This window comes from Solanum dulcamara, chromosome 3 (genome assembly GCF_947179165.1).
Source record: "Solanum dulcamara chromosome 3, daSolDulc1.2, whole genome shotgun sequence".
Classification (NCBI taxonomy): Eukaryota; Viridiplantae; Streptophyta; class Magnoliopsida; order Solanales; family Solanaceae; genus Solanum; species Solanum dulcamara.
In genome coordinates this window covers 10,348,622-10,373,884 of record NC_077239.1, presented here as the reverse complement: position 1 = coordinate 10,373,884, position 25,263 = coordinate 10,348,622, and the positions used below count along the sequence as shown (strand labels likewise).

Here is a 25,263-nt window from a genome sequence, read left to right as displayed (position 1 = left end):
GATAAAGTCAATGAATAAAGTCTGCTAACATACCAATGTCCTTCACACAGAGTCTTCCTAGCAATAGGATAGTAAAAATGACTCATTAAACGATTTGCAATTTTTGGGATTTATGTGACATGAAGAAGAGAGTTTTGTCTTAATATACCTTGCAAACGAGCGATTAAATGCTTAAATTTCTTTCGCGATAATTCTTCATTATATCCTAAGTTTCACAAATAATATAAATATGCAGCTTACAAGTACCTAAAGCATTTCACAAGCACCTAAAAATAGTCCATATATTAGCTAAATCGACAGATTTTTCATTAGCTACATAATTTGTCAAAATTACCATAAAACATCCCATAAATGATCATAAACGAGTCCTCAAACTCTTACCTTAACACAAGCTTGCCCCAAGAACATAAAAAATCACCAAGTTGTCTCCTTCGAAAAAGTTTCAAACATCACCAAACAATAGGAGAAACATGTGCTAGTTGCTCTCCACAACACCCCTAGCCCATGCCTTGATTTTTGGAGGACCTGAATGGTGCAATCTCTTGATTTAGAGCTTGGAACGTAAGGGAAATAGAGGAAGACGACCTTGTTGTTCTCGGAATTTTTTTGAAATGAAAACAATCTCAAAATGCAATTATAAAGTGATTTTGACCCAATTTGCTAGCTTGCCTGGCAATCCTCGATAAAATAGTCATAACTTTTTACTTTGATGTTGGTTTGACAAACGATTTTATGCCTTGGAAACTAGATTCGTGAGCCTTCAATTTGGTCATCGTGGTCCCTCTAACTCATTATATATTGAGAGATATGCTCGCCCCAAGTATGCCAATAATAAGATTATATGAAAACTTTTCATCAATAAATCCGGCAATTAGGATTTTTGCTCCAAGGAACCCTTCGGCCTAAAAAAAATTCAAATGACTTAATATAAATATTCTTTTATATAATCATCCATTCACAATAATTATTGTGACATCTCCTCAACACAATTGTGATAATTTATCTCATAAATCGTAAATTCATTATTTTAAACGTTATGAAATTATAGGTTTACACACGCCTAAGGTGTAGGTCGAGTTCCGTCAAGTCTAACAAATAAAGTTTATTAAATATTTGACGAAACTAAACATATTTATTTTTTAGCAAAAACTTAAAGGACCAAACTTATTAATGCATACTTGAGGTACTATTTTGAACTTATCATCAAATATAAGTGACCATTTTTATCATCTGATGAGGAAAATTTTACCCTCATCTCAAAGGAAGAAAGAAGCAAAATTCCCCATTTCCCCCCTGCCTTTCCCTCTCTCTGTGTGAATTTGGCGAGAATGGATCGAACTCAGCTTCTTCTGGTGGGTTTACCCCTTTTTCTGTTCATATCCGATCTCTTCCAATTATTTACTCCTCCCCCTCAAAAACCCACTTCCGATCACCACCATCATCACCACCACCAGCAGCCGCCAGTGATCCAACAACCTCAGACTCTTGAATTCCCTACTCAGGTACCTCACTCAATGTTTCTCATGTTTCTTAGCTTCTTTATGTCTTTTCAATTAAAGGGTATCTTTTTTTTATATGTTTCTTTGTGTTTGACTTGCAGAAAACTGGTGGTATTGGTGCAGTTGGTATTGGTAACACCGTCAGCATTGATTTCTGCTCTTCTTGTTCTTACAGGTTTTGTTTCTATTATTGTACCATCATATGGGTTTTGCTTAATTAATGGAAATTTTTAGAATAAGATGCTAGTGGCTATAAAATATCTGTAAAATGGGCATTTTGAAGTTAAATTGTTGCTAAATATAACTATGTGTCATTCTTTTTCGTACTGTTCGAAAAAGAAAGTGTGTCATATAAATTGGAACAAAGGGAGTATGTCATTCTATTTCGAATTAGCTATTGAACTGGTATGGTAGCTTATATCATGACAGGTTGTTTAAAGTGCGGTAGTCTTAATTAATCAACTGGGCTTCAGTTCCGAACTAGATGAGTCGGCTGTATAAATCATATATATCAACAAGAAAATATATGATACTGCCAAGAATTTTGGGTTATTGAGGAACATAATTTCTGGTCTCTCCAACATGATTTAGTGCTTAACGTCATTCTAAGTGGTGTAATAGTCTTAGTTGAACGATGGAAAAGAGGTCCCAAAACTAAAGGAGAACGTTGAACTCTTACAGTACAGGTCTCTTAGAGTGCTCCTTAACCTTCTCATTTGATTTGTAGAGAGGACGTTGTACAACTTCCTTTTGTGTGATTTGTTGAATGCCCGTTAAAATGCAAAAAAAAAACATTCCTATATAGGCCAATATACAAGATCCATAGAAGTGCATGTTTCCTATGTTTGGTGTGTAAAGATTTTAATCTTGGATGTGGTTCCTTTGTATGGATAAGAAAAGATATGCACAGAAGCATTATATGGAAAGTAATTTTTATTTACCTTTCCATTACTTTGTTCAATTGGTCATCTAGTCTGTACAATTGTTTGCCCTGCAGTCTTACCATATCAAACTGCATTTAAGTTTCATGTTTCTTGGCAGAGGGACAGCTGTGACAATGAAAAACATGTTGGATAATCAGTTTCCTGGTATCCATGTCGTCCTTGCTAACTATCCTCCTCCACTTCCAAAACGTTTGTTGGGCAAAGTAGTACCTGTTTTCCAATTTGGAGTCATTGGCCTTGTAATGGCTGGTGAACAAATATTTCCTAGGTTGGGATTTGCGGTACCACCTCCATGGTTCTATCAGTTGCGTGCAAACAGATTTGGGACTATGGCAACCACTTGGCTCCTGGGAAATTTCTTTCAGTCCATGCTGCAAAGTTCTGGTGCTTTTGAAGTGTATTGTAATGGTGAACTGGTATGTACTTTTCAAATTCTGTCTATGCTTATCTTCTTCTTTTGGTACCTTTTCCCTTGAGGTTAAAGACGTTGGGAAATGATTACCATTCTGTGCCATTTTGTTGTCTAAAACCATCTGATTATGAGAAGAAATTCTGGAAACCATCTTTACTTTACTAGAGGCTAGATAGATGTCCATCTAAAGAGGCTGTTTGATCATTTTAGATATCTGTGATGCACTGTCAGATAGGTTTTGTTAATTTTTACTATGTTAACTTCTCTGTTCTTTTCAGAAAAGAAAAAATGAAGGGGAACATTACTTTGTTCATCTGATATGCAACCATGAATATTAAAAAAATGACCTTTAACTCTCTGAACACCTTACATTCTCTTTCTCTTTCACCTGCTCACAGAGGGAAAAATTGCCTAAGATAAATTGTGGTTCATTTTCGGACTGCGAATGTTGCTGGCATGTTTTACTTTTACTCCCTTTTCATATATATATATATATATATATATATATATATATATAATGTTTCTTTTAAATTTGGTGAGAATCATCTTTGAGCAATGCCTTTATATTAAGGATTTCAAGTGTAGCTAACTTTTGAAGTACACCATGATTCACAGAGATCTTTGTAGCCCCTGTAGCATGTGATATGAAGGTTTTATTGATTGGTAGATATGTCAACTTATAAGACTTGAGAATTTGAGTCAAGATCGGGTCCTTTTACATTTCTTATCTTTTGAGTATTTTGAGTTTTCGAGTCAGCTGTGTATCCAGTTCACAAGACAAGTCTGTTATAGGGTGTCATGCAATTAGAAAAAAACTACAAAATTTCAGTCTGTTGGTTGTGTTCCTTCTCAGCAACACTTACTGTGTACTGGATTTCTTTATTCAATTCATAGCAAGTAGCTTGATGCACATTCTTGCGTCTCCTCTCACCATTCAATGTTAATCTATTTGACAGGTTTTCTCTAAACTGAAAGAGAATAGGTTTCCTGGCGAACTTGAGTTGAAAGATCTAGTTGCCAGAAGGATTACTAACTCAGGGGTGGTGGATGGCCTTGGTGCATCTTCCTGGTCGTAGATGTGGAGATTTCACGAGATCAATAGTTCCACATTGATTTAGATTTAATATTGTGGGCTGTGTCCTTCCAGTAGCGATAGACATACATGCAATGAAAAGATCGAACATCATCTTCTTCAGAAATTGTTGATTTGCAGTAAATGATTTTTGGGACTGGTTATCGAAGGTTTTTCCTTCCTCAAATCCGCGTGACAATTGATTTTTATAGTGTACACACTTTCTCCTACAATGGAAACAGTATCTTGTAGCAACTTGAAAGTTGAAAGAATAATGATATGCTTAGAAGTTCTTAGATGCCCTTCCCTTTCATCTCATCTTTGAAATGCATATGCAGACATGATCAAACTTTGATCACAGTAGTTAATGGTATATCAATGAAATTCACAGACCAGTTCCAGGTGTAACGTATGCTAGGTGAAATGTATTTCTTGTTCTTTTTTTGGAACTATATGCTACCAAGTCTATGGGTAAGAACCATATCAAACTGAAAAAGCACTTTTACCGGTAGATGAACATCTGCTTCAATTGTAGTAGTGCTGAATGAAAGGTAATCTGAAACCAGACTGGGTACCATTAAAGGTGGTTTCGTCGTTATATTATTCTAAAGAATTGACAGTTTAAGAAAGAAGCTGTCCGAGGACAGAAACTCAAGATTTTATAAACGTTGAATATTTTAATTGTTGGTCATTGTATTTTTCTTATATCTGTTTTGAACGGCTTTACTCACTTCACAAACAATAAATATACCATCTGTTACATAATTTTCCATTGCAGACAAACAAAAGAGACTGGAAATGAAGAACAAAAAAATGATAGATTATTCCGTCACGAACAATAAACCGCCGAAGCTTTCACAAATAACCTAAGCTACACTCTTGTCGGTTTAGCCATTCCAATCTGTACAGTATATATGTCAAACACGGATACTTTCTTTGGTGTAAAAAAATGATGATTCTTCTGTTTCCCAGTGAAGGATGATGATGAACCCAAGGCTTTTCTTCATATCTGCCACCATTTTCGATTGCGATTTTCCATTACCTTGACAAGCTCATTTGCCAATGATGCAAAGTCTTCAGCCCCATTGCGTAGTTCTTCAGTTCTTTGGCTAATTCTCTGCAAAAACATATAGACTTATACGTGTTACCAATTAACCAGAATAAGCAAAGGTTCGACACAACAAGACTGGGTACAGTATAACGAGAAGTTGAGCATTTCTCAAAGAGGAGCACAGTGCAGAACCAGACAATGACCAGGGACAAAGTTGCAGCACAAACAGTGGTGAGCATATTATTTTCCAGAAAACAATCAAATATGTGACATAAAGGTTCTGGCAGTGTAAGGAAATAAGTTGTTAGAAGTATTTATCATTTGATTCTGAATAGTGCAGCCTTTCTATTCAATTTTCTTTCTGCCTATCTATCCCCACTTCCTCTAATCTTTAAATCTTGAGTGGTGTTAGCTTATTATACTCTCAACTCTTTTTGGGTCCAAGCAAGAATTTATGTCATGTATTATCTTGTTCAACTTTTCGTGTTACATGCACATCTTCACCATTTTAAACTAATTAACCTACCTCAAGTTTTTCTTGGCGTTCTAGAAGCTTGTCTCTTGCTTGTCCAGCCGCTGATGATGCATCCTGGGCCTGGAAGATATAGACGATTGAATATAACAATAAGAACATTTATTAGACACAATTCAGAATGAAAAGTTGTAAAACCAACAAATATGACTACCCCAGTTTTTCTATATTTTGCTATGATTTCTTCACGTGTCCTAAGTCTGGGTTTGGCATCATCACCCTCGGAATCAAGCAACTTTTCTCTTTCAGTTCCTGCAATACATACAGGGAAAATATTTGTTATTATGGATTCTGAAAGTGCAGATGATCGATTTAATGTAAGTTTACCTCTTTTACTATTTTGTGTGCTATGAGATGAAGTAGAAACCACAGGAACTGGTTCATCAATTTCAATATCATCTGTGTCAAAAGTAAAGCTTCAGTTAGGGGCACGTCAACTGCGGAAATGCTGAATAAACCAATATATAGGGACAGAATAGAATGTCACTTATGAAGAAGCAAGAATGTAAGATATGAAGGGATATTACCTATATCGAGCTCCACTTCTTCTAGACCTTCCTTAGTTGGGGACGGTTCTGGGTGGAGTGCATTCTTCATAAAAACACCTTCCAGATGACTAAAGTTTGACTTCGACATCTGACTGAGATCCATATTATGATTCGTTTTTCCCGCTTTAAATCCTTTAACTAGAGTACCTAAAATATTTGGGCCCCCACCCTGCAACGACGTCTATAAGAATTCAGTCACTACAAAACATAGACCACAAGAAAACATCTTTATCAACCAGACCTGTTTCTTCTTCTGAGTGGAGAATTTCATGGCAGCATCTGCTGCAGCTGCGAGAACTTCATCATGAAGAGACGGCAAAGATTCTGGAATTCTGGTAATTGTATCGTTGAATCAATAATTTTGAACAATCTATGCTGCTAATGAGTAAGCTATTCATTTGATGGAAAAGTAGCACTAACTGATCATATACCTGAAATCATTTTCACTAGCTAATAGGGACATGAAAGCTAGTTCAGAACCATTTGCCTGATATTTGTTAGATAGAGATGTTAAGAGGACAGTCATGCAAGAATAGGCTGAAATTTCAATAAGCAAACAATTATGCTAAATGTGATAGGATAATAGCATGCACTGCAACTCTGATTACCAGAGTAATATGGCCATTCTCCATGGAACTTATTGCCCTGTCCATATTTGGCTTGAAATTCCACCTTAAAACTGACATTAAAGAGGTCCGCTCCACCAACTCTAGATCAGGCAGAGATCTGGAGATACATAGATGTTAGCAATATTTTGACATTCAGTTCTCCCATAATATATTATCATGGACATGCAGCAAAGCAATCTTGCATAACTGACAGTAAGGAATTGTATAACACACAGAAAACTTGTACATTCAAGGTGCATTTAATATGACTAAATATTTCTGTAAAATTTTACCTTGAAAAACTATTTGTAGGTCATTTTCCAACAATTGGCTAGATATAAAGGTAGTAATGTATGTCTCGAACAACTTGTTTCTTAATCTCCATCCCCAGAAGATGGGTGATAGGGCATCAGAATAATATTTTGGCAATGGTGCAGTGTTAAGAACTTACAACAATGTTTATGTGTCAGTTGAAGCAAGTGATAGATTGTACAAATTGTGATAATTGTGAAGGAAAATGACTATACAAATTGAGATACTTAAAAAGTAACAATGAACAACATCCATAAATCACATGAGTAAATTTTCTCCATTTGACGTAAACTAGTTTAGGATAGAGGTGTGATTGATGTGATTATTTTCTTGGAGAACGTTTTAATTATTCAAGGCAACCAAATACTGGAAAATATTCTAATTATGCATTACTGTGGTCCTTAAAAGTTTTGGAATGGTACTTTCCCAGAAAATTTAGGAAAGAAAAAGCTTACCTAATCTCGATATCTCCAGTCTGAAAGAGTAGTAGTAGCGCACATGCTTTCCCATCTTTCATAAAAGTAGTAGTCCAACAACAAGGCTCGTCAAGCTTCACTTTGCAAACAGATTTATTATCCCCCTAGTTTGAAAATCAAATTGAATTATATTAGAACATCCCACGATATAGAAATGAAGACGTAATTAAACAATATACTCACATGAACTACAGATTTTGTAGCATAAGTGCGTATTGAATCTTTACAGCAAAGTAGGATAAAAGACTCCTCAAAGTGTTTCCTGGAGGGGTCATTTTCTAGAAAGGGAACCGTATCACTTAGATCACGAGAGGTCATTTCCTGTGAAGGCTCATTACTAGCTGCATCATCCTTGCTGGACTCTGGCTGCTTGCTTATTATATCAGAAACTGGAGTGTTGTTTTCTGAAATGCAAGAGAACACAAAACTGAGTACAACTTACACGTCAAAAAACTTAGATTTCTCTACAAATATGTACTTGCCTATGACATACATAGAAATTGCTGTCGACACTTTCTTTAAATGCAAGGGCCCTGAACCATAGATTTTACCATTACCACCATCAATTACATAGATCTTCGCATCCTCAGTTAAAATGAACATGAGTTCCTCCATACGGTTTTCTGGAAGCTCTGATTGTTTTGGGCTTTTGCTAGTACGGTCACTATGCACAAAACTTTTGGCAATCAGAGTCACCAGTGGAGAGATACCAACAGATGCAGAGTCTGATAAGAACAATACTGATAATGAAGTCACATCAAGCACTGCAACCTGAAAGTGGAGGCATTTGAGAATAAGTATCCACATTAATCAACAATAAAACTGACATCATAAGTTCGTCACAAAACTTGAAGAAAATGATAGTGTTTCTGACCTTAGCATTTTCGTATCCAACTGCAAGTTTGGCTCCATGATTTACAAATTCAATTGCTCGGACTCGAACATCGAGCAGCTTTAGAACAGCTCTGCAAGTAGGTCCTTGACCTTGTGCCAACTCATGAACTAAGAAAAGGTATATACCAGTGAGTTCACAGATAATAGTTGATCTCCAATTATGCAAAGTAAATCAGGACATGGAAATGATATATTACTTCCTCTTATCCCATTCTGTCAAACAATATTACTATTTGAAGCATCAAACAACTTTTTGACTAAGGGTTTGAAACAATTTTTAAGTGCTTTTGAAATTATAGGTTATAATACTTTCTTCCTATCAGAAACATCCTCACTACCCCACAAAGGTAGGGTTAAGGTCCGTGTACACTTCACCCTCCCCAGACCCCACTTATGGGACTACATCGGATATGTTGTTGTTATAGTTGTTGTATGTAACATTTTTCAAATATTTAAGGAATATATCTTTGGGATCAATGTGGAAACTAAATGGTTTGACCCTTATGCTCCACACCCCATCACTCATTTTGAGATGTAGGGGAAAGATACTGGTAAAAGAAACGTGTTGCACAATAGATTCAATCATTGGCCAAAAAGTAGCTTGCTATGACTGAGGACAGCTACCTGGATACATAGAGGTGGTTAGAGGTTATGTGTGATCATAATCAAGTTCATCTAAGAGAACAAAACCATTATCAGGGACAACCTTATTTATCATTTGTGTCAGGCAGGTTGCGGCTGTTTAAGAATGTGTTCCGCTGTCTCAACTTGCTTCATTAATAGGGGAGAAAGTCCACCAGAACCACATGTACGGTAAAATCAACATTTACTGACTAACCAATAATCAAGCCTATGCTACAATTTTACAAAGGGGAAGTTTCAAACATATACAGGCAAACAAAATACTTAACACTCATGTAGTTATATTATTCAGTTTATACACGTATCGCTAACATTTTTTGCAACAGTGTTTTATACCCTTATACATTATTATACGTAGTGGTAAGGTTTGCGTCCATCCTACCCTCCCCATATCCCACTTGTGGGATTACACAGGGTATGTTGTTGGAGTTACATTATTATACAGTAATTATACACTTATTTAAACAATGTATCTACCTTGTATAAAAATGTATTTACCTTGTATAAAAGTATATAGCACATCGCTAGCTACAGTGAAGAATTTTTTCTGCAATTTTCAGTTGCAATTCTTGTTCAAAACCAGTCGATTTGGCTTCAAATTTTGTAGACAAACTCCTTCGACTAATTCCAACAAGTCTAGATAACACTTATTCTAAATTTCTCACAAAAATCAAATTTGAAAGTCAAACTCACCTTTTCAAGCTTGTTCTACAATGGTGAGTTACCTTTTTAATATGATTTTAACCACTGAAATCTTACAAAATCAGTACTCTAATCACGATTTGTGCTCCAAACACAATAACAAATCGAGTTTGTCAACTAACAATCAATAGGACTCACAATTTTCAGATTCAACTTTGAAGATTCACTCAAAAACTCCAACAATGGAGGCAATTTGATTTTTTACAATTTGTATCTCTTTTTTAACAATTTGTATGTAAAATGGGCTTACCAAGTAAGGAAGGAAGAAATTGGTAAATGGGGATATATCAACACCCGAATGAATATAGGGTGTAAAAAAACTCTTATACAAATATGTATTCACTATGGCTGGTACAAAACATATAAGACGAGGTCGAAAACATTCATCCAGGAAATATTTACTTCAACAAAAACCAGACATATGAATCCCAGAAGCTATTTAACAAAAGATCTTTTGATACCAACTTCTAATTGAATCTTCACTATCTCATCTAGCTGCACTTGGAGGAACAATTTCAAAGCTAAACTTTTAATCAAATGCTAAACTAAAATATTTGGCCAAAGTTCCAACCCCAAGTTTTGTCAGAGGTTGAAAATTTCAGTTGGGAAATTAAGAACAACTTCTAAATTCCACCTCAAAAGTTGAATTCATCTACCTGATATCAAAGAATTTGAATGCTCTATTTTAAAGCATGGTCTATTTTTGACAAAGTGGTTAATCTTTTTCCATCCACTTCACAGAAAACCTCTAAAAATTGTAGTTTATAAACCATGAGATCTTATTGAAATTCAGTGGTCTGGATAAGGAGTTGTGTGACCCTATATGAAGCATACTATAAGGCATTAGATACTGGAATAACAGTTACATTTACCTTCACTTTTAGTATCAGTAACAACGTGGAGGTTTCCCATATCACTATGTTTGAAATCATAAAGACGCACCTGTGCGTAAAAGGAAATTAATATAGGGATCAATATACATTAACACCAAATTAGAAATGTAATAAGGTGTTCCCTACCAGACCACTTGCATCCCCAACTGCCAATCTTAATGTCTGGAAGCAGAAATCTATTTTTGAAACTGAAGCACTTGATATAACTGTATTTACACATTTAACCTGAAAATCACAAGAGTAAAGTCAGAGTTCCTTATCAACATGACTAATGAAAAGTGACATGGAACTTTTAGAAGCTGTGCCAACCTCTCTATCCAAGAGACAAAGGAGAAGGAAGACCGGATGAGTGGCATCCCACATCCTTACAGATCCATCCTGATAACCTGCTATAAAAACTCTCTGGATCCTGTTAGTCTCAGCTTGAGAAGTATGATTATATACCCCTCCAGTCAAGGGCCATCTGCTAGCCCCAGATGATGTTGCTGCGGAGAACTTCTTGAAGAAAGGTGTCTGGTTAAAATACAAAACACATAATAATCTAAATTAAAATAACTCTGGAGTTCTAGAAAAATGAGAAAGGGGAGACAATGAAACGGGGCTGCATCACCTCTGTTAAGTTTCCATCTGAATGCAACTGGGTAAGCTTTGTCACTGTCATGGAAGGATCAACAGTTGGCAATTCTAGAGGAAAATCCTTAGCTGATAGAGATATTTTTTTCTCTTCTTTGGATACCAAGTCAGACAAGGTCGAGCAATCAAACAGGTTTAGTTGTCCAGGGCTCATCAACACAAATAAAGCAGCTTTCTCATCAGTTGCTGTTGTCCCAGTAGTTGGTAATAAGATTGTATCTGCAAATGAGCCACTAAGAGTGAGGTCAACACGACCAACACATTTCAAAGTCTCCATTCCAGATGACCACTCAAGAGTAAGGATCTGCAGCAGCAAAGCACCAGAAAATAGCTTTTATCATAAATATGGTTATGTTGAGAATGTAGATAGTAGGATCAAGGATGGTATGCCATATTCCCAGGACAAAATGTGACACCTAACAGAAGCAAAACAGCTGTTGTTCAAATTCTTTCCTTCTCTAAGGGTGAAGTGTGAGAGCTGAATCTGTGAGGAATTTTACCACTAGTTCTCAAAGTAAACATGTATGCTCCCCTATACACAAACATGTAAATCACAAATAGTCGGAAAATATAAAAGAGCTAGAAGATTATGAAGTTTGTTGGGAAATAATATTCTTGAAGAAACCAGTAAATTTTTACTATGTACTTGTGTGCACTTCTACTAGCATAGACTATCCATTATTCCGACTGACCTAAGGCAGGTGTCTGAGAGCCTAATTTAGCATTTAAACTTGATTGTAATTGAATAAGATAGATGTGATAATTTTCAAACGATTGCTCAATGAACCAAACATCAGTTTAAATGTTATTTAGATTTTAAATCAAATCTACCACACTAAAATGCTACAACAATAACAATTTGACTTATCCACAAAAACTCTAAAATGGTAGATGTGATCAGATATCAAATACACTTTTCCAATCAAAGATCATTTCAAACTTCAAAAGCCAACATCCTTGCAATCTAAAAATACACACACTAAGATATAACTTGAGTTTACCAATCACTTAAATGATACGTTATATTCACGATAATGATATAGACAAGCAAACATAATACCTCAATGCTCAAAATGCATTGGAAGTGCAAGTTCTGGTTTTAGATTTCATTGCTCAGTTTCCGTTTTATTCGGCCCAAAGTGCAGTTCATGTTGACCCAGAAATGCAACATTTTATAATTTGTAGCACAAACATTAAATAAATGAAAAATTAAGTCTACTTAGCTAGTGAGCCAGCATATAGCATAATGATAAAACAATAATGAGAATATTTCTGTGATTAGGTGCAAAACTTACAGTAATGACTTCATCGGATCCTATTTCATCACCACCATAAATGAGGAGATGGCCATCGCTATTATTCCGGGATTTACTGTTTGCCCACCAGTGTAAGACAATAATTGGAAGCCTCTTTTCAACAGAAGACAGCTGTAGCTTAACAACATTATCAAATGGTCCAGCTTCCTGACCTTTGCTTGCGGTCGATTTTGATGTTTTCCAAAGGAGAATATCTCCATCTATGTACCCAGCAGCAAGAATGGATCCATCAGTAGATGCCCAGCAAAGTGTGGTTATCTCTTTCTCCTCAAATTGGTGCTGCAATAGATCATCAGGAGAGCTGGAATCTGCATTCTGTTTAAAGTTTAAAGCACCATCCTTCAAATGTAGATCTTTATCACCTTTGACAATGATAACATGGGCTTCGATGACATCCCAAAGTATAATTAAACCACACTCATATGCAATCAATAATCTGCAATAAGTGTCATCACTTCAGGAATTTATAAATCAAAATCATATTCAAAATTCTAAGGAACCACACCACAGTAATAAAATCATAAAGACAGCCCCGTACAGCAATTGACAGATTTGTACTTGGTTAGTTGCCACCGGTAAAGGAGAATAATAGTCTTTTTACCAGTAAATGATGCCTCCGCCATTCCATTTTGCTTAGTATTTCCCAGTCACTTCCAATCGATTAATAGAAATATACAAAGTTTCTTGGTTTTTGATCTAACTCAAAACACTGCAAGAAAAGGACTTTGGCTGGAGAAGGCGTCTACAGTTGAACCAAATGGTAAATGAGTAGAGATGTCACTTTATCTATAGCTTTTACTACATTGACAGGCTTCTTATGACCAAAATATATTGGTATTCAGTAATTACTGGTAGAAATTGCAACAACAAAAAAAAACCCAGTGTAATCCCACAACTGGGGGCTGGACTAGTAGAAATTGCTCAACAACAATTCTTTTAATCCCATGAGAACCACTTATTTTATCCTGAAAGAACCACTGAATGCCATCTCATAACTGAGTCATGTATCTTAGAAGAAAAATCTGCAAGTAAGGGACATTTCTCTGTTTTTCATGCTTCATTCACGTTTAAGATTCTCCGACTTGTATGCCAAAAACCAACATAACAGAACATATACCTTGTAAGGCAATCATAAAAGACAAAAAGAAACAAATCAAAAGAGGGGCAGGGCTTATTTTAGTTAACATGATGTTAGTGATGGTTGAGGAAGAAACTTTAAGCACTAACTGTGACTTGCCTATTTCCCGAAGTAAAAGGTTGCGGGAGAATTCCAACAACTGGTTGATGATCTGAATATGGAAAACCAGCTGCTTCTGCAAAATAATCCAAAAGTAGGGAACCTTAGAGGTTTGTTGAATTATAGTAAAGCACTTGAGCATTTGAAAAAACGAGAATCTTTTAGACAGAAAAAAAAACAGTTGTTAGGTAATCATGAAGTTAAATCAAGCCATTTCGATATTCTCTTAACAAATTAAACATGCTTGGTGAAGATGCTTAGTCTGATAGAAAGATCTAAAAATCTCAAAATAAAGCCTACTGTCATCCGTGGCCATAATTTTCTAGAGCAGCTAATCACTGGCATACATCCCACATATACTGAACAATATAGGATATGAAACAAAGTTACTCAAGTTGATAGTATTAGAAGAAATAAGATCCAGAGATAATGTACTAAAAATATAGCTATGCCAGAATAAGATATGAGGAGGGAAATCCCTAAAAAGGAGAAGATATAGTTCTGTACTTCTGTTAATTCCAGGTGCATATGGTACCAGTAAAATACTCATTGAATAACCTCTACTACTAGACATACAATTATCTTTAAACCTAAGGAGAGTTTTTCTAGGCGGCTGGCAACAAAATGGTTGAACCATAGTATAGTGGACGTGAATCTCTTTTAAATCGAGAGGCATGTCCATCTATTGGCAAAGAACAAACTAGGCCTAGTTATCTACAATTTGCATCCCTAGACTTTGGAAATGGAAAGACATATCTTGGTATAGCAACCCGCAGCTTTTTTTAGTCAATTTCCTGCCCTAAACGTGAATGAGGCATCCATGCTTCTAAACCAAAGTTTTAACATCTGCCAAGAAATAGCTAAAATTTCAAAACAGCCTATACAAGTAAAAAGAATGTCAACAAAAGAAGTGTCACTTTACAAAGAAAAGGTAACAAACTTAACCAAAGAAACTAATGAATCGGATAAAAGAACTTCACTAAGATTATGCAGTAACCACCAGAAAGAGAACTCCATAAGATCTGATATGGCAATTGCAGTAGCTCTCTGCTCTCAACACAGAACTTCAAAACTGAAATTGTTCCATATTCATCTCCAACATACCTATAATGACAGGACAAATTCAATATAAGCATAAAGTACTCTCAACTCTTTGCACTGTAAAACTTTCTTGTGTGCACATCGATTTCGTACATGAAGGAAGAGCCATTGATAACTGAAAAGGCAGTTATATTTGATTCCCATTGCAAATCGCAAGCTACAGATCTGCTTTTGAGATTCCAAACCTGCACAAAAGCAAGAGAAAGAGAAATCTTACACACCTACTAAACCAGAACCACAAAAAAGTTCCTAACTCGAGTTTTACAGGACCCCTCTGAGAACCCAAGTCAGTGCAACCTTTAATGAATGATTATTCTCACTTTTCTTCTAGGGCTTTTTCCATCTTTAAGGAGCAGGGGAGGAGGTGTTTGCAAATAGATCTTCATTTTTCATTCAAACAGTTCTTGCTTTCAATAGGAATTCACCCTCAAAGCCAACCATTCATCACTTAATGTCTACTTGCTTTCAGACAAAACATAAAAAATTGAAAATCATGGAAATGGTCTTCTTATGATTTCAGGTATTGAAGTAATTCTAATGGTGATTACTAGGCATTTGAAATTTATACAACAGAACTTCATTAAACCACTGGTCCATATTTCACATTCAACATAAATGTATGTCTTTTATAAACACGTTCAAGGAAATGAAAAGAGAAGGTTTTGAAATTAAATAATTGAGTCATTGTAATTTAACACAACAAGAAACACGAGTTTCTTCCAACCTATCAAAAAAGAGAAACATAAGATTCTGCAAATGCCTCTAGTGAGGTACAAATATAGAAGGTTTTTTAATGAAAAATGAGTCTTTTAATTCACCACAAAATTGTAGATATTCTGCCTTGTGTAATTGCAACATACAACATTTGCTTCCTTTGCATTTTACTTTTCTTGGGGGATAAATAACTTCATTAATTATAGCACCAAGTGGGTGCTCAAAATAAAGGAAAACAATGGATTTAGACTCTTTCAGTATAGAAGAGTGTATGAAATCCAAATCACAATCTAAGTTATATACGCTCTTCACATTACATTAGAATCTCATTTCAAGAAACTACAGTTGCTAATCCTAACAATTTTTTTCTTTACGGTATAACTAGAAGTAATGATCTCTCATTATTTTGTTAGATGCTTTCTTGTTTATTCATCAGTAAAGGCTACCAGCAAGTTCTAATGAGATCTTAATTCTATATGTATGTATGTTTTTTCACATTTTCCTGTGCAGCCCTAGGAACACCGAACAAAAATAATATTGGGAAAATGGCCAAATTTCCCCTTCTACAATACAAAAAGGATTTCATTATACTTTCCGCACAAAAACACCCCAAGTAGCTCAAATATACCCTCCTCCTTGGGGTTTTCCAAGATGGACGCTCGATCACATGTAGCACCGTCATTTTAGTGGGTGAACACCACATGACATCCCAGCTTACCCGCCCCCAACCCATTTTAACACTCCCCTCTACTTCTTCCACCAGCACCTCTTCTCCCCCCCCCCCCAAACCCATTTTCTATTCTAAGTGCTTTATGGTTGGGAGTTTCATTACGTTTGCCTCTATTTCAACCTTTGGGTTCGCTTTTAATATGTAGTAGTACCTGCATTAGAAAGGTGGAGAGGGAAGAGGTGTTGCTGGTGGAAGAAGAAATGGAGGGGAAAAGGTAAATAAAATGGGTTGGGGGTGGTGAAGTGGCATGCCATGTGGTGTTTACCTCACCCAAATGATAGTGCCAAGTGAGATTGGGTGTGCAACTTGGACAGCCCTAACAGAAAAGGGGTATATTTAAGCCACATGGGTGAAGACGACAACAACAACAACAACAACAAAACTCAGTGTAATTCCACAAGTGGGGTTTGGGGAGGGTAGTGTGTATACAGACCTTACCCATACCTAATGAAGGTAGAGAGGCTATTTCTGAAAGACCCTCAGCTCAAGTACAGTATATCAAAGCAAGTTTGAAAAGTAAATACAGTAGTGAAGAAGCCATAAAAAAGGGTAAATGAATAGTAACAACAATTAATATGCTAACTGAGGTAAAGGAAGCAACAAGTAATGATAAAATCAAAGAAAAGGATAGTAAGAGAGTAGTAATAATAATAATAATAATAATAATAGCAAGAAAACTTGACAACGCTCAACTACCCACTAATCTTCTATCCTAAACCTCGACCTCCAAATCCTTTTATCTAGGATCATATCTTCAATAAGCTGAAGGGGTAACATTTCCTGTATAATCAACTCTGCCCAATATTGCATCGGCATAACTCTACCTCTCCTTATACCCACCATAGGCAACCTCTCAGACCTCCTCACTGGGGCATCTACGCATCTCATCTTCACTAGCCCCAACCACCTCAGTCTCTCTTCCCTCATCTTGTCCAACATAGAGGTCACTCGTAACTTGTCCCGAACATCGTTGTTCCTAATCCTATTTCTCCTCGTATGCCCACACATCCATCTCAACATCCTCATTTTCTCTCATATGGATAACGGCGAGGGAAATTTTGTGTGGAAAGTATAAGGGGGAATGGGAGGATTGATCCTTTTCGCATGTAAAGGGGCAAATTTGACCATTTTCTATATAATATTATGGTAGAGCTAGATCCACCAACCTAAAGCAAGCCTTCTATCATTCACTTTCTTAGCAAGGTCATGGCATGGCCAAGCTCACGCAAGAGTTCCTTGATTATAAATGGCATAAATAAACATATCTCACCAAAAAAAAAAGGCAAGGAACTGATACAATACAAACTACCACACCAAGTTTAGTTCAGTTTCCCATTTTGATTAACATTTCAGAATGCTGCACCAAAGAAGGCATCAAAACCCAACAAGAAACACAATACAAACTATGGCACACAAATGATCTTAAGTTTCCCATCTTTGATTAACGTTTGAGAATGCTGTACTAAGGGCATTAAAAACCAACTTACTGGAAAAAATTAATACCTGGATATCATTTTCATTTGTGATGCTGACAAGAAAACCCTGGTTTTGAAGGAACTGCCACAAACAAAGACAAATAAAAGAGAACAGATTAAATGTATATCTTGAGATTGTAAAAGAGACAGATTTCAAGAAATCATGAAGTTAGTTAAAGGGTAAGAAATGAAGACATCATCATTTTATCAGCGTTATTGATAAGTTGGAAAAATACAACTTATAATTGCCTTATTCTTGAGTTTTAAGTCTTTGAGTATAATTTAGTAACCTAAACCAACTTAAAGTGGTGACTTTCAGAATTTGGAACTCAAGAAAGACTATCAATCAAGCATTTGATCAAGAATGATGACAAAAGGTGAAAGAAAGCAAGAAATTTGAAAAAGAGCAAAGACAAGTATGCCAACACTTTATTCTGTTGGCCACACTATCTGGAAGAGGAATGAGGAGTTGAGAACCAAAGAAATTGTGGAGGCCAAATCCAAGGAAATTGTGGACACACTTTAAAGTGCAGGCCACACTTTTGGGCAATATTTAAGATGGTGAAAATTTGACTAAGTATGGAAGAAATGTAAAAGACAAGAAGGAGAAAATAGTCATGCTCCACGCTTCTTGGCAGAAATTTGGAAAGAAATTGGGGCAGAAAGTGCTGGCACACTTTAATGTGTGGCAGCACAAAGTCACAAATTCACTGAAGCAAGAAAATCTGAAAAGTGTGGTCTACACTTTATTTGGTAGCTACACTTTTCACCTGAAAAGGGCATTTTTGTCACGACTTTTAGACAACTATAAGTAGTCTTTAGGTCATTTTCTTATGCAAATTTTTTTAATATTTGGAAGTAGAGGAGCATCCATAGCTACTTCTGTAAGGTTTTGAAGTATAAATTTTCTTTCCTAATTACTCCTTTTCCTTTCATCTTGTATTTTTTTCTCTAGCATGAGTAGCTAAACCCATTAGCTGGGGCGGTAGACTCTTATGGCATTTATGTGATAGAATACTATTTATCTTGCTTATTATTACTTGGGTTGTGATTATCAACTTGTTTACATTCTTTTATGTCAATTTGGTGATTGCAAACACTAGATTAAGCCCTACACATCCATTTCTTGCTTGGAAGAGTAGAAATTGGATTGGATTATTAAACAAGTACCAAGAAATTGAGTATATTGAGGAATTAATTTTGCTTGATTAATGGAATTGAACTAGGAATAGGGAGATTCCTACTTGGGTCTATCAATTGGGTCTTAATATTTTCCTTTGGGTCTAGAAGAACTTTTGGGGATTAGGTTGCTAGAGTTGGAAAATTCTATTAAGTAATTATCAATTGGATCATTTTCATTAATCCTATGTATTTGAGCAAGACAACCCCAGTCCCTCTCTTAATTGAAAAAAAACCTTTGGTATTGCAATCCTAGTGTTCGCTTAATTCCCAGCTTAGAAAATAGTCTAGTTTTAGGATTAATTACTCAATCACTCTTTTATTTGAAGAAAACTTAGGAAATTCTCAAATTTGCACACTCTTGTACACCTTGAGTACTCCTCGTGGGATAGACCCCAACCTTTGTTGGGTTTATTATTGGTACGACCGTACTACACTTCATTTCGAGGTGTAGGATTGAATGTGATCAGTTATAGGAAAATAAAGCATGTAAGACAGAGCACTGAAGAAAAGAATAGCGAAGTGGCAAAAAAACATTTCTATGTCTGACCAACACTATCCAAAATAGCAAAAGAGAAAAGCTGAGAGTTAGCTTTGACAAAAAAGAAAACACCTAGCGTCAAGAAGGGAGAAGGCCTCATGAGGATGAAACTTACTTTTAAAAAGAAAAAATATCTATAATAAAGAGAATACCCTTTCCTAGCCTTGCATCATATACCACAAATGTAGGGCTATTTCAGTTATTTTTTCTCTTATTCAATGTAAACACATGGAATCAACACTCAAAACAAAAAATGGTCATCATTGGACATTGTCATCCAAAAGTATTTGAGCAAAATTTTGATTAAAAATCCAGCTCTTTATTGACTTTGTTCATAAACCTGACATTATCAATTCTAAAGACCATATCTTTCAGAGACTCTTGAATCTGCTGATAAGGAAACCTAGTCTCAAATTTACACTATCCCAGTCATTATCAGAGAAATGAGGTGTTACAAAATGCTCCAGAACAATATCGAATAATATACACTTGAAAAACTTTAGTACTTATCTAAGAATCTGTAGGATGACTTCATGTGCAAAAACAAACCTCTAAATATTTGTATGGCAACTGCTTTGGAGAAATCAAGAGACCTTCAATATTGTCCCCACCAATCACTTTTATCCTACCATCCCTGAAAAAATGTTTGGCTACTATGTTAACAAGATAGAGCCATCTATATACATGAATAGTTTATAGCTACAAGATAGTATGGACAGATTAAGATGTACATCCCGAGCCTTCACCTTATTTTAAGTCCATCAGAAATAGATTGTTGTCACCCCTAAACAAAAGTCTTTTTCAATCACAAAAAAACAAGGGAAAAGAAAATGAAAATGCATAGCTACTTCTGCATTCATTTAATTAAGACTCAACTTCTCCTATTAAGCTTAATACACTATCACGACAGACTCCTTCCCAGGCCCCCCACCCACCCACCCACCTCCATCAACCAGTGCCTAACTGATTTGTAAATCTAAACAGATAGTTTCCATTTGCTCTTTACATTTCGAAATAATGTGGAGAGGAACTGTCTTCCTAATCAACCAGAATAATATAATATGGCAGGATCACAGTTTCAAGAAAATATAATATGGCAGGACTCACCCTCTTAATCAGAACAGTGCTGCTTCAAGGATCAATTGAGCTCAAGAAATTAGGTATGACATCAAGTTTTACCCTAGAGTTGAAAATGAGATCTTAATTCCTATTATCAGAAGTCAATACCACTACACCTGACTTTTACTTCCCCCATCCCAAAAATTTTAGTCCAGTTTAGCTTCCCAAGAGTCAAAGATAAACCTTTGGTTAAAATTTCCAGAAATTCAGGAAAAAACTTGCACATGTGCATAGGAAGACTAGAACATGTTTAATAAATATACCAATGTCAGAATCTTGAAATTAAAAATATCAGAGCTTAATAATATTTTTCATGTAGATTTAAATTCTCAGATGTATTGTGTAATCACGTAGTCAAGCAAGATAAGGCTACAGGAACTGGTAAAACTACCATTTACTAAACAAGGGAGCGGGGTGTCACATGAACATAACTGGTCTGCAGCCAAATGACTTTGGCTATACGCCTACTGCATCCACCAGTTATCTCTTGGCAAAGATAATATTTGATAAGCTATAACTTTTGCTCTAGCCACTTCAATTTTACTAGAAATTTTCATCAACCGAATTCAAGAACCCTAACAGCAGCAATTTCCAGTTCTACCAAAAGTTATGGACTGTCTTAAATATATTTCTATCCGCAAGATGCGCGCATAGCTATTTGAATGATCCGAGCATTTTCACAATTGAACCAAAAATTTGTGTGATACTAGCGCTTACATACTATGCCTATGATGGGGGAAGTTCAATGCTGAACTGAACTGTAGAAACTGGAACGATCAGGAATCAACAACCCAATGCTTTCAAAGAAGCATATCAGGAGCAACAACTTCATTACTTTTATGCACAAGAAAGTAAGGCATACCAGCCAAAACAGAAAGATGAGTTTACTAAACAGCTGAGCTGACAGGCTTCTATCCAAATTAAGTGCATAAGGCCAAAACTTTAACTTACAATGTTCCAATGGCCAATAGGCGCTGGACGGAGTCTACTGCAAGAATTGATGATGTTGAAGGGATACCATAATGTACAGTAGCACGAACATTCAAGTCACTTGCTGTCAAACCACTGCCATTTGTCTGATCACACACAAAAAAAAGAGTAGAAACAAGAGAATTACTCCTCCAATTACATTCAAGTCTTACAAAATGGATGGAATGAATACCAAAGCCAATTAAGCACCAATAGAGTAACATTGACCAAACAAATTAGCATCACATTATCTAAGAGCAACAACAACAACATACCCAGTGAAATCCCACAAGTGAGGTCTGGGAGTGTAGAATGTACGCAGACCTTACCACTACCTCGTGGAGGTAGAGAGGTTGTTTCCGAAAGACCCTCGGCTCAAGTTCAGCAAATCCAAGTACAAAGAAGATGGAGACAATGACGAAAACATAGCAATTAACAACAAAGTAGTTTGATATTCGAAATATCAAAAACAAGAACTATAATAATACTAGTATAACGACAATGACAAACACCAATCACCCTAAGCAAGACAACACTACACTATCTATTAATCTTCTACCCTAATACTTGTCCTCCACACCCTCCTATCTAGGGTCATGTCCTCGGTAACCTGAAGCTAGGTCATTCCTGTCTTATCACCTCTCCCCAATATTTCTTCGACCTACCTCTGCCTCTTCTCGTACCCTATATAACCAACCCCTTGCACCTCCTCACTGGTCTATCTGTGCATCCCTATTCACATGTCCAAACCATCTCAGTCTCGCTTCCCTCATATTATCCACTACGGAGGCACTCCCACCTTATTATGAATATCCTCATTTCTAATCTTATCGCTCCTAGTATGACTACACATCCAACTCAGCATCCTCATCTTTGCAACATGCATCTTCTAGACATGAAGTTTTTGATTGGCCAACACTTCACCCTATACAACAAAGTCAGTCTAATGATCACTTTATAGAACTTACCTTTGAGTTTCGGGGGTACCTTTTTATCATACAAGACTCTAGAGGCAAGCCTCCACTTCATCCACGCTGCACCAATACGATGTGTGATATCATCGTTGATGTCCCCACTTTCCTGGATTATAGATCCAAGATACTTGAATTTGTCTCTCTTAGGTATATTTCGTGTGTCAAGCCTTACTTCCACGCCTACCTCATGTATCGCATCACTAAATCTTCATTCAACATACTTTGTCTTGGTCCTTCTTAATCTGAAACCTTTAGTCTCTAAAGTTTGTCTCCACACCTCTAACTTAGAATTAACTCCACTGCGCATCTCATCAATCAGTACTATGTCATCTGCAAATATCATACACCAAGGTACCTCATCTTGAAAAGTTCGCATCAATTCATCCTTCAACAAGGCAAATAGAAACGAATTGAGAGTTGATCCCTAGTGTAACCCCATCTCCACAGGGAAGTGCTCTAAATCTCCTCCCACCATTCTTACCCACATTTTAACTCCTTCGTACATGTCATTTATCGCCCTAATGTCCTATGTAGGCCATTGATACACCTCTTTCCTCCGCGCATCGTCACAAGACTTCCCTCGAGACTTTATCGTAGGCCTTCTCGAGGTCAATGAACATCATATGTAATTCCCTCTTTCTTTTCCGATATTTCTCCATCGGTCTCCTCACCGGATGGATAGTTTCTGTGGTCGACCACCCTGGCATGAATCCAAACTAATTCTCAGAAATAGACACACCCCTTCTTACCCTTGTCTCCACCACTCTCTTCCCAACTTTCATAGTGTAGATTAACAACTTAACACCCATGTAGTTATTGCAATTTTGGATATCACTTCTGTTCTTGTACAACGGAACCATCGTCATCGTAGTCGTCTTAAAAATGACATTGAATAAGCTAGTCAACCACTCCAAACCTGCTCTATCACATTATCTAAAAGCAATGCCCTGTATCTTGTTCTTCAGTTAGTAATGCACTATAAGTTGTTCCAAAGATAATTTTCCAAATTCTTGAAGATTGGAATCATAATCAAAATCATACTGACAAACCGGCTTGGCCTCAATCCCAAATCTACTTGACCCAGCAATATAGATCATCTATATCCATTCACTATCTATATTTGAACTGTCCAGCTATCTTACCGTCCTCCTTTATCAAGAACTTGGGACCAGCTAACCTTAGAGAAGCTCAAATTGGCAGAATTCATAACTAACAATTCCACATAATTCCCAGTATAAAACTCGAAACATCATCAAAAGCCTTTTACCCATTTTTTTTAATCAAATACTCGCAGTTTCACAGCTCAGCTGCCAAATACTACTAATTTAAGCAAAACCAAAACAATTTTTTTTTTCAATTTCCCAGGGTTCCGATCAAAATTAATTCCTAAAAACGCGATTCTTACTGGAATGAGCATCATTATCAATAATAAAAAATGTTGAAACATCTCTGAAGAATCACAAAGTCAACTGAATAACACTTTAAGACAAAAACGCACCTGATGATGATGATGATATTGTGTGGCTTTCTGGAAAAGCTTCTTCGCGAACATGGCGAAATGAGAAGTGAAGAATTTTGGATCGGTTTCCGACTCTGAATATATTAGTACTGCAAATACTATTTTGAATTGGCTTTTTGTGTTTGATTTGGCTGAATATCAAGTTTTATATATTAATTTAAAATGTAAAAATTTAAAATTTATTCATTTCTTGAATTGTAGGCTAAGATAAAAAAGGTTGGACTTTTTTAATAATTTGAGTTTATATTTGTTGTACATTTTACAGCCAAAACCAAGCTGTTAAAGAGAGAGTGGAAAAATAATATGTATTTAATTTTATTAGGTATTAAATCAATAGTTTTATTAGTGTAGATCATTAATTTGTTAGTGTAGATCAATAGTTTTTTAAAACAAATTTTGCCTATAAAAAGGCATTGCCTTCTGCCATATGAAAACACACCGAGATCAAAAACATTACTACTCTACGTTTCTCTTTCTTTGCCATTTCTCTTTCTCTTTACCTTCTTTATTATACCTCCTTTCTTTTGCAATTTATATATTATATTATTATTTTATAACATATTATCAATACAAAGCTCTAAATTTTTTTGGATAAATTAACTTCTATCTCAGGTATGATGATCACATGAATTGTATATTTTTATTTTTACATGAATATATATAATGGATCTATTAAAGAAATTTAATTTTAGTTGTCTTTGTTATTTTTAAATTAATTTCTATATCAGTTTTCATCATGTCAAATTTATCAAAGCTTGAGTTTGTGGCCCTTGACATTACTGAAAAAAAATTATTTGTCACGGATCATTGACGCTAAAGGTTTTGGTGATACTATTAAACAAGGAAATAAATCATCAAGCTACGATAAAGCGAAAGTCATGATTTTTCTTCATCATCATTTTCATGAAGGATTAAAAACTGAATATTTAACTGTGAAAAATTATCTTGAATAATGGACTAATTTGAAGAATCGATATGACCAACTAAAACTTACAGTGTTACCGAAAGCTCGATATGAGTGAATACACATTCGATTTCAAGATTTTAAAACTATATCTGAATATAATTCTGATATTCACAAAGTATGTTCCATATTTAAATTATATGGAGAAACTATCACTGATGATGACTTACTTGAAAAAACTTTTTTCACTTTTCACGCTTCAAATGT

The 25,263-nt window shown here is 35.8% G+C and overlaps 2 protein-coding genes across 3 annotated transcripts; one reads left to right on the top strand and one right to left on the bottom strand.

Annotated features, from left to right (window-relative positions):
• Positions 1-1,230: 1,230 nt before the first annotated feature.
• LOC129882393 (selT-like protein) lies at positions 1,231-4,096 on the top strand. The gene is made up of 4 exons (XM_055956665.1): positions 1,231-1,502; positions 1,601-1,674; positions 2,541-2,859; positions 3,812-4,096. Exons 1-4 carry the CDS (start codon positions 1,329-1,331, stop codon positions 3,929-3,931), a joined length of 687 nt encoding a protein of 228 aa, XP_055812640.1. The 5' UTR covers positions 1,231-1,328; the 3' UTR covers positions 3,932-4,096.
• A 522-nt stretch (positions 4,097-4,618) lies between these two features.
• On the bottom strand, positions 4,619-24,201 carry LOC129882392 (uncharacterized). Of its 2 annotated transcripts, none has more exons than XM_055956663.1 (24): positions 24,072-24,201; positions 21,582-21,706; positions 20,061-20,145; positions 17,820-17,873; positions 14,966-15,057; positions 14,772-14,875; positions 13,772-13,847; positions 12,514-12,970; positions 11,196-11,522; positions 10,895-11,098; positions 10,712-10,810; positions 10,565-10,634; positions 8,329-8,456; positions 7,937-8,225; positions 7,638-7,858; positions 7,434-7,558; positions 6,667-6,784; positions 6,490-6,545; positions 6,300-6,390; positions 6,038-6,239; positions 5,838-5,909; positions 5,665-5,762; positions 5,505-5,573; positions 4,619-5,044 (listed from the first exon to the last, which is right to left on the bottom strand). In XM_055956663.1, exons 1-24 carry the CDS (start codon positions 24,123-24,125, stop codon positions 4,931-4,933), a joined length of 3,330 nt encoding a protein of 1,109 aa, XP_055812638.1. In that variant the 5' UTR covers positions 24,126-24,201; the 3' UTR covers positions 4,619-4,930. The 2 variants fall into 2 exon arrangements, with proteins under 2 accessions (XP_055812638.1, XP_055812639.1); XM_055956664.1 differs by having other exon boundaries at positions 6,038-6,227.
• Positions 24,202-25,263: the final 1,062 nt, after the last annotated feature.

What these genes read in the sequence shown, in the direction of transcription:
- LOC129882392 (XM_055956663.1), bottom strand. Translation starts at nt 24,125, where the DNA reads ATGTTCGCGAAGAAGCTTTTCCAGAAAGCCACACAATATCATCATCAT. An exon ending in CTTATGGAGTTCTCTTTCTG is followed by an intron (nt 13,848 to 14,771) that starts GTGGTTACTGCA and finishes ATTATTTTGCAG; the next exon opens with AAGCAGCTGGTTTTCCATAT. An exon ending in AATTTCTATGTATGTCATAG is followed by an intron (nt 7,859 to 7,936) that starts GCAAGTACATAT and finishes CTTGCATTTCAG; the next exon opens with AAAACAACACTCCAGTTTCT.
- LOC129882393 (XM_055956665.1), top strand. Translation starts at nt 1,329, where the DNA reads ATGGATCGAACTCAGCTTCTTCTGGTGGGTTTACCCCTTTTTCTGTTC. An exon ending in CTCTTGAATTCCCTACTCAG is followed by an intron (nt 1,503 to 1,600) that starts GTACCTCACTCA and finishes TTTGACTTGCAG; the next exon opens with AAAACTGGTGGTATTGGTGC. An exon ending in TGCTCTTCTTGTTCTTACAG is followed by an intron (nt 1,675 to 2,540) that starts GTTTTGTTTCTA and finishes GTTTCTTGGCAG; the next exon opens with AGGGACAGCTGTGACAATGA.